The sequence below is a fragment of the Limulus polyphemus genome, unplaced genomic scaffold, assembly GCF_000517525.1.
Source record: "Limulus polyphemus unplaced genomic scaffold, Limulus_polyphemus-2.1.2 Scaffold4168, whole genome shotgun sequence".
Classification (NCBI taxonomy): domain Eukaryota; kingdom Metazoa; phylum Arthropoda; class Merostomata; order Xiphosura; family Limulidae; genus Limulus; species Limulus polyphemus.
Window position 1 is genome coordinate 50,083 of NW_013669778.1, and position 19,905 is coordinate 69,987.

At 30.4% G+C, this 19,905-nt stretch overlaps 1 protein-coding gene across 2 annotated transcripts in view; it reads left to right on the forward strand.

Moving 5' to 3' along the window:
* Positions 1 to 4,347: 4,347 nt before the first annotated feature.
* Positions 4,348 to 19,905, forward strand: part of LOC106470699 (protein phosphatase 1 regulatory subunit 21-like) — a 40,395-nt gene continuing 24,837 nt past the window's right edge. The window contains exons 1-5 of one of the 2 annotated variants that reach the window (XM_013931265.2): positions 4,348 to 4,499; positions 7,821 to 7,900; positions 14,123 to 14,191; positions 16,175 to 16,318; positions 18,728 to 18,814. In XM_013931265.2, the coding sequence (XP_013786719.1) occupies positions 7,832 to 7,900; positions 14,123 to 14,191; positions 16,175 to 16,318; positions 18,728 to 18,814 (369 nt within the window). In that variant the 5' untranslated portion in view covers positions 4,348 to 4,499; positions 7,821 to 7,831. Of the gene's footprint in view, positions 4,500 to 4,728; positions 5,046 to 7,820; positions 7,901 to 14,122; positions 14,192 to 16,174; positions 16,319 to 18,727; positions 18,815 to 19,905 lie in introns of those variants that run through there. The other variant, XM_022399333.1, reaches the window with a different exon arrangement.

Sequence of the window (19,905 nt, forward strand, 5' to 3'; positions counted from 1 at the left end):
AATGCATAGACGATCCTATGTCACTTTTTGTGGGTCACTAAGGGTAAATGAAGGTTTGGTGACAATGGTTCACAAGTCAGAAGCAGAAATTTGTCAAGATTTAATACATAGTATAGAAAAGTAATGTGTGATTTTCATGCTGTAATGTTAAGATGTTTAACATCAAAATTTGATTTTAAACTAGCAGTGAGCATTTATGAACACAGTTTTTGCTGACGATGTTGAAATAAAGGACTGTTTTAATGTTTATTCCTGTTTTTTTTATAGTGATTTGAGATAGTGTTACAACAATATTACTAGGGAAACTACTAAATATCCAAATAACGTAGCAGTAAAAAAGATGCGGAAGTGTATGTGTGATATTCTCGGGTCACAAATTTCTACTTGAGTAATGGAGTAGAATTTTTTAAATTAACAAGAGGTTCAACAGAAGATGTTTGCAGAGTTGGACTGAATTATTTTGAGTTTATAGTAAAGAAAAATGTAAAAGACACAAAAAAATTTGCTCAATATAAAAACAAATCAAGGGAATGAGTGTGTGGAGAAAAAAAAACAGCTAATACCTTTGCAGAAGATTGGTGAATATCTGTAGAAATCTAAATTCTCTTTCTGATTGAGAAAACGTAGATGCAGTTCAATATTGTTGTTATTTTCATGTTAATCATTCCAATAAAAAAATATCGGGGATTTTAATCTTAAGGTGTCACCTAACCTGCCAGTAGAAAAGATTACAGCCCGCCTTCAAATAATATGGTCTACTTTATAGCAATATTTTCCACAAGCAATTGCACGTAGCACCACAGGGAAATGACCAAGAAAAATAGGTAACTAGAGCAAAAAGAAACTTAGCTACTTCCCTGACCAATGTACTACTTTTGAAACTACATGCGCTTGTATACATGAAAATTTTGAAAAAAAATTAGGATGGACTTTAAAATAAATTTCTACTTATATACTGATAAGAAATAAAACATCTTTTATGGTTTTGTCACTTAAACAGTTTTATTAATGTCAATGAACATAAGGAGGCTTTCCGAGTGTGGTGATTCTTATCCATCTAACAAATGTTTGTAGTCGAAGTTTAAGGTAAAGAAAAGGTGCCTGAGGTAAAAATCATGCTAGAATCATCTTTCAAGGTCATTATTTTTAGTTTGAAATTTTTCTAACATCTTGAGAAATTACGAAATTAGGTTTGAAAAATCAGTCTGTTGAGTTTCATGCAAAGCTACTCAATGCCATTTACTCTAGCTGTCTATAATTTTAAACTGAAAGACAAGAGAAAGGGCAGCTAATAAACATCGACAACATTTGAGCTACTCTTTAACAACGAACAGTGGGATTGACCGTCACTTTTTAATGCTCCAAGGCTAAAAGGGCGAGCATATTCGGTGACGAAGTTTTGATTCCACAACTTGCAAGTCGAGTACTCTAACCACAAAGCCTCAAAAATTGTATCATATGGTGGAAGATTAAGATAAACTTGAACAATGTTTAATTATTTACATATAAATGTTAGGCATCGCCCACAATTCTGAAGAACAAATGTGTCTAGGTAATGCCTAACGTTTATCATATTTTTAGTGTTAATTGCTCTATCTTAGTCGCACGGATTCAGTAACTGTTAGTGTTACGGACTATCTGTAACTCGAATGTAGCGATCAGGGATAGGTGGAGTATAACAACTGCATCATGCGAACTAGTATGATCACCTTATAAAAGAAGAAGAAAAAGATAGTCAATCCTGTTCCAGTTTAAAGAAGTGGTTGAAATCCTTGTGGTGGAGAATTTAACTTGATTAACTGGGAAGTAATCAGCACAGGGAATTATAGTTGTAAATATTCACTTTATGGGAATGCTGCTGACATAGCTGCTTCCTCTTGGTCATGACTTCAAAATTGAGAACAATTATATTGAAACCAAGAAGTCTCTGACTTGGCAGTTTAGCTCATGTGTTAATATGTTTGTATATGAAACAACCTGTATTTAATATGTTAGTCTTGTTTCACATGTTATGATTATTAATATCGACAACGTTCTTATAATCAGAAAAAATGTTTAATTTATTCATTATAATAATACGCTGCATGGCTGGAAGATTTAGATAAACCAGTTAAATGGTGTAAGTAATTCTGTTATTATAATTATTATCAGAAAAAGTAATCTATTGTATTGATAACACAACTCCCTAAAAGTAGTGTTACGTGTTTGTTATCTTTCAATATTATACAGTTAATTCAGTGGCTTGGGGAATAAATATAATGCGAATATTAAATATCAATTCTCCATGTTGACGAATAAACGTACCTTCAACTTTCTAACTATAAATCATAAACAGAAAGTATCATAAAATAAATTGAGCTATATAATGACATCTATAACTACCACACTGTGGTTACATAAAATAGGATTTTTGCTAATACTTTGCATGTAATATTTCGCACACAATTACTTCAGTGTGAAGGCTAAATTTTCGTTTTAAAAATATTTCAATGTTACAGCATCGGAGTTATCATTCAGTTACCACTAATAATGATAACATCTTTATAGTTAACAACAAACAAAGCCTTTAACAATTTTAGATGATTGTGGTATTAATGAAAAAATAATAACGAGATTATTTATTTTTTCTTCTTTCCTCTCACTATCACAAGTCCCAACATAGATTAGCGGTTGATTTACGGACTTACAAAATTCCGCAACATAATTCCTCATGGTGAACAGTGACCAGATATCACATTTTGTAGTTTTACACTAATACAGAACAAACCACTTTTACCAATTTTTTTTTTCAGTAACTAGATCTTTTCTGATCTCAAAGTTTAGCTGATTTAGTTCATAGAACAATTACTTAATATTACACTGTATTTCCAAAACAAGAATTCCTAACCTTCTCAAATGTAACCTATGGTGTACAACAGATTTTTTTTTTAATTTTTAGTCTTGTTCTGCTCATCCAAACACCATATTTGTTCTCTCATGCATATTTTAGTTGAGGATTCATTTATTCTCTGGGCATTACTCAAACATATTGGCCCTTATCTGAATATTGTTGTACACCCGAGAAAACTGCTCAACAACTATTTGATTTTGTTATGTTTCTTTAGATATTATTATTAAACACAAAACTACACAATAGGCTATCTGTGTTCTGCCAACCGCGAGTATCGTAACCGGGATTTTAACGTTATAAGTCGTCATACTATCGATGACCATTGAGGACATCCTGGATCTATCTAGTAACTCGATCATTTGATTGACAAATTCTTAAGTAACTTAAATATCGTAAGCCTAACAAAAGGGTAATAACCTACAGTAATTAGTAGCCACCAAATACATTATCCTCTGAGTTACATCCTGGGCACTCATGAAAATCTAGTTTTACGGTCCTTGGCTTCATTTTAAAACATCAATATATGTAAGTATATTGATTAATATTTTCGTATTAGAAGATTACTTTTGGCAAGTAAGAGCATTTAGTTATTAGCAAAACGAAATACCCTGAGAACCAGGTCTGTACTGTTTAGGTATTTAATATACTCTTTTGCGTACTATAATTCACCTTAGGGTGAGAAAATACTCCCGGCATATTTAAAAAGTCAGACTATATATATAGACACATTGGTATATAACAAGTGAGCACATCTTTCTTTATTTATAATGAAAATATAGAAATCTCGGAACAATTATTATATAATTTGAGTATATTATAATATTTTATTACAAATTTGATATTTATTTGTTCCAGAATTTTCTCGTAAAACTACACAAAGGGCTATCTCCTCATATATATCTACACTTTGACCTGATGGACCAGAAGGAAGGCAGCTCGCAAATAACACTCACTATTAACTCGTGGGCTATATCTATCTGATCGGAAAATGTTTTTGACAGTCATATACGCATCTATGGTTCCAATGTACGGAGTGCATTCTTATGTCAATAGGCCGTTAACTATAACCGTTCTGATTCACAGCTGAAGTATGTTAACAATTAAGACATATAAGCCTGCTTAGTATGAAGTTTAGAATATTTCAAACGCTTTAGTTACAGTAGTTACGCCCCCTGTAGGACAATGCAAAAGTCTACGAAGTTACAATGTTAAATCCGGCGTTTGATTCCCCGTGGTGGACATAGCAGATAGTCCTACGTGGCCTTGATTTAACACAACCAAATCAAATCAAACAATATTTACTTATCCCCCCCCCCCCCATAATGTTTTGAGACAACATGGGACTTATTGGTCCATCGCGGCTGTTCCATCCTCTAAACTAAGTTAAAATAATTGAAATATATATATTAGCCAGCCCTTATCATTCATATACATAATTCTAATGTATAACAATAGAGGGCGTTAAAGCAAACCGATATGTATGGTATGGATTGATAATCGAAAGCTTGTATATATGGTGGGAGGAGTATTATCATGATACGATAACAATTAACGTTTGGGTCTTACGTGTTATGGGAGGAGTATTATCATAATATAGTAACATCAAACAGTTGAGTCATATATTTTATGTTTTCATTAATTTAAGTAAATTGTAAAGGTTTAGATTATTATTAGCAAGAATTAAAACTAAAAAAATTTTCATTTTCATAAATGCCTTCAAAATTAAATATGTAATTTTGTTAGTTTGTGATTCATTGTAAGAAATTGAGTAAAACCTGAAAGTTGATTTTTTAACGCATGTTCATAAACCTCTCCCGAGTATGATTATTCATGATTGAAATAATAGCATTAGCCATCTCACATCAGCTCATGAGTCATGATGGTTTATAGTTATGAAGTGTAGAACTAGAAACTAAGAAAGGACTACTACTAGTAATACCAGTTCATTATACTTAAATTTTATACCAGTAGTGCCAGTATGGTTTCTAGTTTTAACATTTATTAGTTAATGTGTGTTATACTTTATAAATAAGTTAAAACTTGAAGTTAGTTTCATTTTAAAATTAGTATGTTGTATAAGATCAAAAGAACCAGTACTAAATACACTACTTTAACTTTAAGTAGTTTGAATTCAAGAACAGGAAGAATGTTGTAGGTTTGTAGAGACTTTTGGTGACTCACTTTTTAGTGCTTTTTACAGTTTAAGTTTCTCTACTAAAGGAATGCAGGAAGGATAATGCAGCATAGTTAGGTTTGATGTTTTGCTGCATGTTGAGATAAAAATAAATTGAATTTTAGTTCCCAATTTAAGGAAAGCCAACTTAGAAGTCATAAGACAAGATCTATCATTAGGAACAATGGATAATGAGCTAAAAAGTGATGTGTGTGAAAGATTTGGAAAATGTAAAAAATAAATTTCTTTTGATTCAGCAAGTAGTTGCATTTGGGGGACTTGCATGGATTAAATGCTGCTTTCTTTGTTATCTCTGAGACTGTGATTCACTTTATAATATATGAGTTTCTGAAAACAAAAGTGCAAGAATGCTCATTATAAAGAAGAAACTGTTATGACCCAGATGCTAAACTTAATAGAAATTTCATTGAGTACATAATTATGGAAGCTGTACATTGTTGTCAATAGTGTATTTTCATGAGGTAGTGAAAACAGAACTTAGGCAAGTGCAGAAACTTCCTCCAGATTCTGCTGGTTTATTCTGTTTTTTTTATTTAGGGAGAAAGAGATATCATGTATTATACAGGGGCCTAGGTACCCTGATAATTGATATATGTATAATTTTTCATTTTGTAATATTTGCAGGTGTGGCACATTATAAGATTAAGAGGCTTGGAAAGGCTTAAACTCCCCAAATAAACTATCCCTCAGAGGGCATTATACTTACAAACTAAAAAATTTTAATACAGTATACAAAGAGATCGAAATAGGGTGTATGCGTGATTCTTCTCAACTGTCCACCCACCCACACATGACAGAATAGCCTATCAAAACACAAGACTTACACAATGCCTCTTAAAATTTGCTTGTGACATTAAACTATTGGATATTTTTAATTGTATTGAGGAAGATAACGTATTAATGACTTGGATCAGTTGGAATGTTGGAGAAATATTTAGCAAGTTTCCTTGAATTAAAGTAAGTATCAAATAATGGATTTGGATTATCATAAGTTGGATTGCATGTTCGATATAGATGGGAACCCACTCAGTAGCATGACTGAAAAAAAGGATCTTGGCATTGTGGCAGATAAATCAAGGTAGTGCTCTGTTAATAGTAGTCAAGCTAATAAAATTTCATGGTGTATTTAAATATGTATTTATTACAAGTCAAAAGAGGTAATTATTTAAATCACTAGTTAGGCCTCACTTGGAATACTGTGTGTTTAATATTGAGTTTCAATCAGAGCACACTATCTGCTTAGAGCAAAAATAAAAATCAGCCTGGTAAATATTATAGCCAGTTAACTATATTTTTCTTACATTCACACTTATGAAGATTAGAATGTATTGTTTCATAAGTTGGGTAATCTGTTGTTAATAATATATTCAGTCATCTAAGAAAGGATGTTTATTTATTGGTAAAGGCTCAAAAGAGATCTTCTGGTGTTGGAAGGGTTATTGTATATAGAGAGTTTAATTTTTAAGTTATTTTCTCTTGAGAAAAGAAGGTCATCTTATTGAAGTTTACAAGATTATTTGGGAAATCATTGTGCTGTATTTATTGAGACACTTGAATAAAAAGACACAAGTTTAATATTTAGAAAAGACAGGTTAGGCTCCAGTTAAAAAAGTGTTATTTTTCTAACAGAAATTGAAATTTGGAATGATTTATTATTGGCAGTAGTGGAATTTGGCTATCTGTGGGATTTATGCAAAATCTTGCATAAATTATGCATTTTGAAACTACCGTATACATTTCTGGCATACCATTGCATTTGATGTCCACACTTTTGTGACAGTCTCATGTTTAATGATTATTGTGATATGTACAAGTTCACAGACTACAAAGTACAGATATCTGCAAACCAAGTGGAAAGTTGTACTGTGGACTAAGATAGATAAGTTGCTGTTGCTCACTTATAATGCACATTGAAATCTTCCAAAATTAATTGACAACAACTTGTTTGATTAGGTCACACAGTAGCTGCCAATCAGTTTCAGGTCCAAGTTATCCAACCATATTTTTAACCTTTGTAACTCTTTTGTTTTTTATATAATGGCTTGGTCATTTGGACAAACCCTGTAACTAGCAGGTAACCATGAAAATACTTTTACTATAACTTTTAATGTAGTAAATGTATATTTACAAAACTTTTAGTAAACATTAAAATACTTTTTGTATGCAGAAAATCTGATTTCTAAATTAAGTGTTTTTACTAAAGGTTTATAAAAGTTAAATCACATGGTGACCCATTTTAGCTACACACAATTTTACATTTTGTTTTTAGTTTATTTAAGTGAAAAATTTCTCAATAAGTTGTGAAGGTTATGTATTCAGAGGATTGTCTATTGGCTTCTGTAAATCAAATGTCAGTGTTGTCTCTTGTGTTTTTGTCTCCGATAGTTTGGTGATAATTATTGGGATAAGTCCAGGCAGTTTCTTCTTCTTTTCTTTTTTGTACCCTTTTTGCATTTTTAGAATCAATTCAAACTTTATTTGAGATTTTGGTTTTTTCAATATCAATACACTACTTCAATTAATGAAAGAGTTTCATGGGTACCTTTCCTACGGAGAATTAATGTATTGAAACCTGAACAATTTTTATTGCTCTAATTATATAGTAGATTGCAACTTTTGGCTAGTTTTATTCAGGCCGCTGGTTGTAGACATTTTAGTTTAAATTTTAGAAAGAAAGAAGCATCATGTAATTTCTGGGTTCTTAATTCCTTCTTATTTTATGTAAAAAAATTTCAGGTTTTCCTGTCATGGAAGAAAATCCAACAAATGATCTTCAGTTTGGGAAATACCACAAATTAGCTGCTGAGTATTCTAAAGTAAGAGATTGTTTTATATATTTCTGTTCCTTCCATTCAGGGCTATAAAAACACAGATGCACAAAATTTAGCTTAAAGATTAAGATCTCCCTTTAAAATGAAATGTTATTTTTACAAAAAAGAAAGAACAATACTACAAAATCTAATAAATGACAAGTCTTACCAAATAGCATTAACAGCAGAAATCAGGATGATATCTTTAAGTTTACACTAAACATCACAATTGTTAATACATTGTTGATGAGAGGAACTATCTCCCCTTTTTTTAAAAGCCAGCTGGAAATTTATTGTATTTTATAACCTTTAGCATATTTAAGAATAAAATGAGTCAAATAAACACAAAACTGTTATGTTATGATGAAAGCATCTGTTTTGTTACTACTACTTTTATTTTTTTAATTTTAAACGTGGCAGGAATTTAGTTTTACAAGAAAGAAAAGCTTTCCTCAACTGGGGTGTTCAGGGATATTGATATCCCCCTTTGTCCTTTGTTTCTCTTTTTTTTTTTGTAATAGTTTTTACCCAATGTATCAAGCCTGTACTTAAGTAGTGGTAATTTACTTGCTTTGTGTAAATAGCTGACTGGTGTGTATCTTGGAAGCTTCAGGGCTAATCTTAATACTGTCTTCTGTTGATATTGTAGGTTTTTGATTGCTCTATCTGACATATTTATGCTGACTTGACAACTGTATTCAATAATTGGACGAATATCAACTACTACTGTTCACCAGTAGAGAAACTTGTTATTTAGATAATGAAAGGATGTGTACCTAGTGTACTTCAAGACTTTCAACAGGCTTTTGATAAGGTGCCACCCAGAAGATTAGTTAAGAAAATCACATCAGTTGAGGTTGGGGAAAGACTAGTTAAATCGATTGAAGGGTGAGAGGAAGCAAAAAATGTTATTGAGAGAGTCCAGTTAAACTGGACCTTTGTTACTTGTAGTGTGCCTCAGGAGTCACTGCTTGGATTTTTTATTTGTTTACATTAATAACATTATCTCTTGAGAAAAGAAGAGTAAGAGGTGATCTGAATAAAGTTTAAAGTTACAAGATCGTTTGGGGGGATTAATAGGATGACGGTCTATGATTTATTTGTACTGAAACCTGGAAACAATCCAATGAGAGCACATGCATTTAAGATTTGAAAAGACTGGGATAATCCAGTTAAGACAGTTTAATTTTTTTAAGAGATTGGTTTGCTTATAGAATGAGTTGCCATCTACAGTCATGGAGGCCAGCAGCATTCAAAATAGTAAGAAGGGAATCTACAGTTTTCTTAAAAGTAAAGGGTTGGATTGAAGGACCAAAATATCTCTTTTTGTTTGTTTGTTTATTTGTTTGTTCAGTTAACTTGTTTGAGAGAGTCTGTCTCACAAACATTCAATAATATATTCAAATATAAGTTTGGAGTGATGATTTCATGAATGCTGCAATTCTCTGCGCTTTCCTTCCTGGATCTTTAATTAATTTTATCAGTTCATTACAACTGTTCAGTAACTAAAACCGGAATGAAGCTTGTTGACAATCCTGTACATGTTGTGGAAGCTATATGGTATATTTCATTTGGAAACTTGTATACTCTGATTGGCTTTCAGTAATATTACACCAGTGAGATTTGCCCTGTAACATCTCAATATAGCTATGATTCTGCAGGTTTGTGTGTGTTATGTGTGGGATTTTGGGTATACTGTACAATACTTGTTAGAACTGGAGAAAAATAGCTGTGAATAGTGAGTGTGAATCAAAAAGACAAAGGAAGGGAAAGCATAATGCTGCAAAGGCATTATTTACATTAAAAAATAAATCTCAGACTCAACGTTCTATTTTTCACTCTTTGTAACTATTATGCTTACTTTCCACTTTATATCAGATCACAATGCTGTTGTGGCCAGAAATTTATGAAATCATATTTAAGTTGGTTTTCATGTCTCTGTATGTACGTAAAGTTTTCTCAAAGACTGTTCATAAAAGAATTAGGTAAATGGTTGGTTAATTGATTACTAGTCAGTATTCATTAAGTATTTATGTTAACAGTTGTGGCAATCACATATCAGTTGTTGTCATGTTCAATCACTCAAGTCTAATTATTAATTAATAACTAATTTTTTTTATATTATTTTTAATATGACTAGATACTAATTGCTAATTAGTTTTTTACCCTATGTTTCAACTGCTATCATCTTCAGAGAAGTCCTTAAAAGGACTACTTCTGTGTTGGAAGTGGCCACGAATTGATCGTAGATCTTCTTGTTAAAAAATTTGTTGGGTTATCCACTTAGAAAATGAAGCTTCACATATTAAGACCTCACCCCACTTTGTAAGGCTCATAAAATATATTATAATAACCTCACAAGAATCAGTGATCAGCTTTGAAGTATCTAACCTGTGACGCACTACAAATAATCCACCAGCAGCTTGAAAATAATAGAATTCTTAAGGAATACACCCAACTGAAAATTTCAGTGATAATAGAACTAGCAACCCTCTGTATCAACACAACCTATTTCCAATGTGAAGATAAATACTACCAACAAAAAGAAGGCCTAGCCATGAGCTTACTCAGTAACCTGTACATGGAACATTTGGAGTTAATGCCCTCACAACAGCCACTCTATGCCCCAAAATTTGGCTCAGATATGTTGACGATACACTCGTAATATATTCCCACACTACAAATAAGATTCAAGAATTCTTGAATCACCTGAACAGACCAGATCCTGCAAAACAATTCATGGTGGAAATTGCAAAAGATAACAACCTTCCATTTCATGACATATGAGCATCAGTTATGTCAATTAGTGTTTTTGTGAAATAACTGATTAATAAAAATTTTGATTAAATCAATTAATGTCACAACAATAATTAACTAATTGAAATTAGTGGATCTGGTTGCTACTGCTTCTGATTATTCCAACTATCCAAAATATTGCTACTATGTTTCTCGTTATCATTTTTGATTAATTCAAATTTGTTCAGCATAATGAATTAGCATTTCCAGTTATCACTATTTTTAGTTATTCCAACTGTCCAAGTGATTGAAATATTGCCATTATCATTTCTCATTATTATTATTTTTTAGTACTTCAAGTTTTTTCATGGCCTGATGATTAAGGTGGTTGCTTCATGATTCAAGGGTTGTGGGTTTGATTCCCATTGTCACCAACCATGCTCATCCTTTTAGCCATTGGTGTATTTCTTTGTTTTTGAGTTATGGCAAAGCCGCTAAGGCTATATTTCACCATCCATAATTTTGAATGCCAAGCAGAAGGAAGGCAACAGGCTGGCAGCAACTACCACCAACTCTTTGGCTAATTTTTTAAACCTGAATAATTGGATCGACCATGACATTCCTGTTATTACTACTTCTATCAGCACAATTGCGGGTGATAGTATGCATGTATTATTCTTACACAAATTCACAAATGGTTCTTGGTTACATAACTATACACAATAATGACTGTTGCTTATATTTACCTTGTTGACTAAAACTAGTGTAGCTTTAACTTAATATATTGTTTACTTATTACAAGCTACAAATATAACCAGTATTACATGGGGTAATATTGCTTTAATAAAAAAGTTATGGCAAATATGTTGATTGCTGAATAACTTGCTTGTTTAACTAGATAAGAACTAATTACAATCTAACCAGATGTAAAAACCATTAAGTCATTAACCTAGGAAGCAGAGAAAATTGAAAAACAAGTTTGGCTGTCTTCACGTTCCATTTAAATACTGCCTAGTATAGTAAGCTTCTAGTTTTTTTATTTATTGATTACTCGGCACTCTGATGTTTTTACAGCTTGTTCTAGGCATGTATTGTAAAATTTAAACTTGTTAATCATTTTAATATGTTCTTTCTAACGCTTCATCTGTATGAACTTCTCACTTAAAAGCTTACGATATTTGTTATACTTATAAAAGTTGCTAATTACTTTATCACTTTTTTCACACTGAGGGTGGAATTAGAAAAAAATTTATGAAACATCTGTAATTAAAGTTGTTGCTTTTTATTATTTTTATTTCCACTTTCTGAATCATTTTAATCCATGCAAAAGGTCATCTAGTATTATCACAAGTTTTATTGTCAAATAGTAATTTTTGTACTTTCTTTATTTTTCTAATATCAGAGTGAACTTATTTTCACTGAATTATGTATATACATGACATACGATGACAAGAATATTTACTAGTTTTTATCTCATCCGATATAAAGACAATATTTTTAATAAAGGATTAATTTATTTAGTTATAGTCAAGTATTCTTATTAAAATGTGTAGCGAGAAACCCACAAAATTTGATTTATTGTATTTTCAGCTTGTTACAGATTTTGTACTACAGTTTTCATGTACAACAGTTTAGGTTTAAAAAAGTTGTTTTATGCTGAATTATTTTATCTGAAAATGTCTATCATATTAATCAAAGGGTTGTTTGAAAATGTCTTTAAAAACCCAAAACAAACTGGAAATAAAATTAGTCTCATTTGAGAATAATAGATTAGTTTAATTTAATTGATTAATGAGCCTAACCATTAAGTGATTATCAAATTCCACTAATCACCCAGCTCTAGCCTAGTTCCAGAATGAATAAGAATTTTAGTACTGATGAAGAAAGTAGAAACACAAATCTTTAACAATGGATACCTGAAACACTTGATAAAGAAGATGAATACCAAGAATAAATAAATTACATACATTCAGCTATATTACTGTATGTCAGAAGTGTCTCTGAAAACATACAGAACATATATAAACAGCATAAATTAGGACAGTATTCAGTAACTAAAACACAATGAACACAGATAGTACATACCAAACTACCTAAACACCAAATAGAGAAGCAAAATACCATTTGCAGCATTCCCTGTTAATGTGGATTCCAATACATTGGAAAAACAAAAAGACCATCGTGACAGAGAAGAAGACTATATGACAAAAGGCAATAATACTAAAATAATAGGATATGAACCCCGCATGAGAAAAAGAAAGATAAAATTAGTCTTCTACAAACACCTAACTGATAACACACTTGGCCAATCTTAATAAGAAGTTGGATACCCTGCATTGAAAATGTTCCAATAGTCACTCGATTCAAGCTATTTTGGGGTAGCTCCAGCTGAGTTGATAGTGCATTAGTCTTTCTATCAAGAAGACCCAGGGTTTAATCATGGCCACCTGAGATGACAGCATATTAGCAGCTGAAATGTACAATAAAAATACTAATTAGTAGTTATTATCTAGCTATATATATATAAAAAAATTAGAATAGTATAAAAATAATATATATAAGTGAATATAATAAGAAAAAAGATTAAAAATCAGATACTTATTAACAGTTAGATTCAGTTGATCATATAAGCTGCTGAACATAAACCAATTTTTATATTGGCACTTCCTTAATTTCTGGAATCTCACAAAGCAAGATATGATTATCGTGTGAAGTCTGTTTAAAAGACTTGTAGTGGAAGAAGTTATTTTACCTTACATGTAATGAAATTATTTTATTACTGTAGTTCTTAAGTGAATAAAATCACCTGGTAATGATAAAGTAAGTGGAGCTAAAAACTATGACTAAAAACCTATTGTTTTCATGTTAGTGGAGCTAAAAACTATGACTAAAAACCCATTGTTTTCATGTTAGTGGAGCTAAAAACTATGACAAAAAACCCATTATTTTCATGTTAGTGGAGCTAAAAACTATGACAAAAAACCCATTATTTTCATGTTAGTGGAGCTAAAAACTATGACTAAAAACCCATTGTTTTCATGTTAGTGGAGTTAAAAACTATGACCAAAAACCCATTGTTTTCATGTTAGTGGAGTTAAAAACTATGACCAAAAACCCATTGTTTTCATGAAAGTGGAGCTAAAACTATGACTAAAAACCCATTATTTTCATGTTAATGGAGCTAAAAACTATGACTAAAAACCCATTGTTTTCATGTTAGTGGAGCTAAAACTATGACTAAAAACCCATTGTTTTCATGTTAGTGGAACTATGACCAAAAACCAATTGTTTTCATGTAAGTGGAGCTAAAATTATGACTAAAACCTTTGTATTCATTGAGTTCTGATGATGAGTTTTTACATAGATTAAAGGGTTCAGTAAATAAAATACTTTTGCAGTAACATAAACAATGTTTTAAAGGCTTATCTTGTAGTGGAAGAGTAAATAGAATATTATGAAACATGGAAATGCTTTTTTGTTTTGTTTTTTCAGCTCAAAGCTCAAGCTACTGTACTGAAGAAGGCAGTTGGTGAAGAGCAAACAAAAAATTTGGAAGTGAAGGTACAGTAAGTAATGCTATATACTTCTCCTCTCACAGTTGAGGAAATATCTTGCATTTAATACACTTTTAACTCTTATAAAGTTAAGTGTTTTGTTTGTATTCCAGTTTTTTTTAATAAATGTTATAACCCATTTGCTGAATGATATGATATAATCACTTTTTTTAAATAGACTAACAAGCTCTACTGTTTTTTTATCTAGATTTGTACTTTAAGTTCTTTCAGCATCCAGAATATGTAAGGGAAGTAATAAATTTTTACTATTCATCAGAAACAAATCTTTTCTAATTCTGATTGGATATTTGGATGTTTCCTTAATTTATCGTGCACATTGTTAAAAAAACATTTATTGTAACCTTGTGTTACATCTGCGTAGTTTGTTGCATACTTGTGGTATACTGCTTTTTTGAAGAGTATTATTTAATCACTGAGCTAATTGTGTGCGTTATTTTAGTGAGTTAAATCTTTTGTGTATGTGTTACATTTTCAAGATAACTGCATACAACCTTATTGTGTAAAACTTCATTAAAACACAAATTATTTTTAGCTTTATATGAATAATATTTTAAATGACTGGTCGTTATATGGTATAATATTAGCATAAAGTAGTTTTTTTATTCAATTTTACAATATTCTCATTAAAATTTCATTAAGACATGTTCTACTTCTTTAATGCTTATAAAAAAAGTAAATCTGGACTTGAAACTTAGTTGTTTTTGAACTTCAACATGAATTAACCTAAAATTTAAAATTTTAAAAGTGGCTTCTTGCTTTCTGTGTAAAAGGTTAAAAAGTCTTCTTAAGTTATCATAGAAATGATTCTTGTAGACTTATGAGCCCGATTCTTTGTCAGTAAAATTATTATAATAAGTTTACATCCAAAAACTTACATTCTCTGTGACAGATAGCAAATTAGTATTATATACACCATTATCATAAGTAAAGATCAGTAATTGATTTGATTAATCGATAAAATTGGTTACCTATGGGCATTGGTTACGTTGATTAGTGTCATGTAAAATAACCAATTAATCAAAAATCATAATTAGATTGATTAATGTCATGAAAATAGTCAACTAATCAAAATAAGTGTTCCTAATTATTACTGCTTTTGATTATTCTGACTATCCAAGTAATCGAAATATTGCCATTATCACTTATTATTATTATTTTCAATAAATTCATGATTGTTCAGTTTAATTGATTAGTGTAATGACTGTGAAAATAATCAACTAACTGAACTTAGTGTTTTTGATTACTACAATATTTTTTTATTATTCCAACTATGTAAGTTTCATGTAAGAATAATTGATTAGTTGCATGTAATCAATTAATGACCTAACAAGTGATTAGCAATAATTTAAGATATCAAATTTAACCACACAATATATTTTTATATATCGTTATATACAAAAAACAAGAATTTGTATAAGGCATATTTTGTATAATTCTTCTAATGTATAGTTTAAATTGTTATGTGAAGAACCTTAGCTTCTAGTCAGAAAATACAAGTCCTCATAAAGATGTTTGTTCTTCCATTAATCCTATAAGGTTGCCTTAGATTATTTTCTCTTTTTTTAGTGAAAAAAGGAAACATTAGTGATAAAAACAACAACAACAACAACAAACAATGCTTAAAGTATTTACAGGCTATGGTCATTCAAAAAGAACAATATATCAATATATAACAAAATAAAAATTAATTATGCAACTGATTTTAAACTTTTAAAAATAAGCCTGTTACATTGGCTCATTGCACATAAAATAAGAATGAATGAGTTTTATACATACAAGTTTTCCATCAACAAAGATATCTTGAACAACATAATTAACAAGAGGCTATGAGCTCATGGATGTGAATAAATGGATTGTCTTGTATAAGAAGGTAAATTTTGACTTTTAAATCAGTTTATTTTCCATATATAAAAATTTGTTCATGCATATAAGAAAAAAGAAACATCAAATGTTTATTTTTTAATAACAGGAACAGTTGAAAGCTAAAGAACAGGCTATTCGTAAGCTGGAGCAAGAAATAGAATGTTTAAATTTCCGAAACTTGCAATTAACCAAGCGTGTTGCTGTGTTACAGAAAGATCTTGATGTAAAAGTAGAAAAGCCAAAGCAGAAGGTAGGATTGCTTCCATATCTAGGTTTTTCTAAAAAAAAACTAGCTTAACAAGTCTGTTCTTTTGGGTTAGACTACAATTTTTGTGTCCTATATGTTTGATAAGGTTGTTATTTTCAAGTAATATAATGTTTGTATTTCTGGTCCTGAGACATTCCAAACATAAAGTAAATTAAAAAGATGCTTTCTTGAATTTAAATGATTTACTGTGAGCTGTATTGAAAAGTTAAATTTTCTGTATTGTATCACTGATGGGATGAGACAAGCTATATGAGTATGTGAAAGTGTAACAGATGAAACAAAATTAATTTAAGGAAGAAAATCCAAGTAGTTTGATAATATAAATAGTGTGTGTATGTCTGTCTGTCATATCCCAGCTGGTCGGATGAGCCCTAGTCTTGGGTGACAGGTTTCGTCAGCACTTGGTGAATATATAGGATGATTGACGTATTGTCATACATTCTTCCTTACATTCACTATCAAGGTCTTAGAATTATAGTATTATAGTTAAACATAAATAAACTTTATTGTCATTCTCATGCAATTCAGACAAATCACAAAAAAAAATATTTTATTTGCAGTGGAGCAGTGAGCACTGAATCATCAATGTCATTGGATTTGTAGATAATTTTTATACTCTTATCTGGCATAAACATCTACTAGGTTCAGTAGAAAGGAGTAGGAGATGGCAATAAATAGCCTTACATAGTCAGTAAAGGTTTGGGAATAATGTTGATCCTTTATTAGGTACATTAAGCATGTTGAGAGGTTTGAGAAAAATTTGTGTGTGTATCGGTGACGTAGAAGTATTTTTGTTCTGATTATATAAAATATCTCACTCTACATGATAAAACAATTTTAGAAATACTGTAAGCATAAGTTGTGCAATGCTTTGTGCTACCTACAAATGTTATAAAGATTAGCAGCTTTATAAGCACAAATTAAGTAAGGAAAACAACACAATTTTACAAAAAATATAGTTAATTACCCGACTAGTTGGACGTACCACAGTATACTGTATACCTTTGAAAAAACTAGTCAATTAATTAACTTTATATTTTTGTAAATTCGTGTTGTTTTCCTTACTTAATTTGAGCTTAGAAAGCTGTTAATATTTATAGCATTTATACTTTCAGTTGATGCATTTCTGGTTAACTCTAGTATTTTTGTTTTATTCATTAAAAGTTGAAGGAACCTAACAATTTCAAAAGGCAAACTTTCTTTTGGCAGTGGTGGATTGAGCTCCAGCTTGTCTTTGATGTAGGAAGAACTTTTTTGATACAAAAGTTTCTGATCATTGAATAATATTATGTTAGTGTTCTGTGTGCTGTGACTAAAACAATAGCAAATTATATAACTTTTTTTTAATAACTAAAAATATTGTTTATGATATCAGCTGGTTGCAAATAGTGCAAAAAGCCCCTCCACGTGAACGTGGAGCTTGTTTTACGACAAAACTTTCTATGATGGAACTTTAAAATGCTTTTGGAAAACAGTTCATTTAGTTTAAGCAGTACCATAAATTGTTTACTTTAGCAGAGACAAACAGTAGAGAGTTTCAAGACTTAAAAAAACATTAATAATGATAATTTATTTCTTATCAAACTATGTTTATTAAGTTTAAAATTAATGAAAAATATTAATATTTCAGTCTTTAGACATGATTTCTATGTAGACTAGTATCAGCTTTGAGTCAGTATTTATCTTCATTGTTATTGGTGGCCACTTTTGTCGTATTTTAATATTGAGAACATTAGCAAAACATGGTCATCTGAAATTTCAAATGGCCGATGATGAAGAAATTAAAAAAACATGGCTGTTAACAAAAGTGGGATGAAACCAGTTTAAAATTAAGGTAGATAGAAACTGCAGCTAGAACATCAAAAGTTTTTCGTTAAATGAATAACCTTTATACACCATCTTATTACCTGTGTAACATCAGCTGTTGTATCTATGATGATCTTCATTTTACAACACAAAAACTATGGTTGACAAAACAGTCAACATAAATTTAGCAACAACCATTTTTAGTAATATAAAATTAGAATATCCACATACATGAGTTATGGCACAATGCTTGTTATAGAAAATGATTGTCGTATAACATTATAAAAAAATGGTGCATTTTTACATGTATTATCTTTTTGTTTTATTGTTTTTGACTTTTTCATGTTCCATGCACACAGACAGAATAAGGGTGACATAATCTAAGCCTGAATGCTCAATCAGACAAAACTAAAACATAGTTTTTATTTATATTTGTGGGTGTAAAAATATTTATAATCTAATATATTGGTAAGTATTTGAAAACAGTATTTTGGTTACTGATATCAGTGGATCATTTATTAAATGATTTTTTTTTGCCAAAGTGATATGTTATTTAATTGATAATATTTGTAAATACTTTTTTAGAAACCTGCTTTTCCTGGAGGAGCTCACACTGTTTTAGATGCAGAGCTTCAAAACAGGATAGAAGAAAATGAAAGACTCCATCAACAGGTAGGAATGTTTAAAACTTCCCTAACCATGTACTTGTTACTGTAATCATATTTTGTTATATCTTATTTTAACAGCTCGTTAAAATAGACTTTTAGATTTTAGTTTTTATGCTAAATGTGATTAGTGTATGTCAGGGATTAATCTCTCTAAATGTAATAAATATTGTTTTCGGTAACAGCTGAAATATATATCGTAAATTAACTGGATCATTAGTGAAAACGTTAATTAAATTTGAAATACCATAGAATGTTGTTAAATAAGACCATATTCAATATCATTTTTTATTATTATAATAAAAAAATTCTTAAAGAAACTTGTTAGTATATAAGGTAGCAGTTTGCATTGTATAATTTGGATTATCAGTTTCCACTTTCTCACCTAACTTTCACGTACTTACCTTTAATTTAGCTACAGTGTTTAGATTCTAATTCTATATAATGAAGTTTTTTTATTTTTCTCGTTTACAAGTTAAAGTTTTAGAAATAACGTCAAATTCAGTTATTGATAGAATATATTTTCCACACACATCTTTATTGATTGAAAGCTGGTACCACTTACAGCATTGATAAATCTATATTTAGTAGAGAAACATCATTTAGATTTAAGTGAAGAGTGTGAAAATTGGTTCACACACACATCTTTATTGATTGAAAGCTGGTACCACTTACAGCATTGATAAATCTATATTTAGTAGAGAAACATCATTTAGATTTAAGTGAAGAGTGTGAAAATTGGTTCACACACATCTTTATTGATTGAAAGCTGGTACCACTTACAGCATTGATAAATCTATTTTAGTAGAGAAACATCATTTAGATTTAAGTGCAGAGTGTGAAAATTGATCCCTTTTGTTATGTAACTGATTACTTCATTAGGCTCGAGAGACAAAGAAGGCATGAATATTTCCACTGAACTATTATATCTGCTTATATATTGTAACTTGGAATATTTCAACAACAAAACATTTGAAATAAACTGAAAAAATCTGGTGTGAGGATCTGTCTATTCATAATTATGTGCACTCTCATCTGACTTTTGCATGAACATAACTAGAGGGAGTGCATGCAGTGAAACGATCCATAAAATGTGGA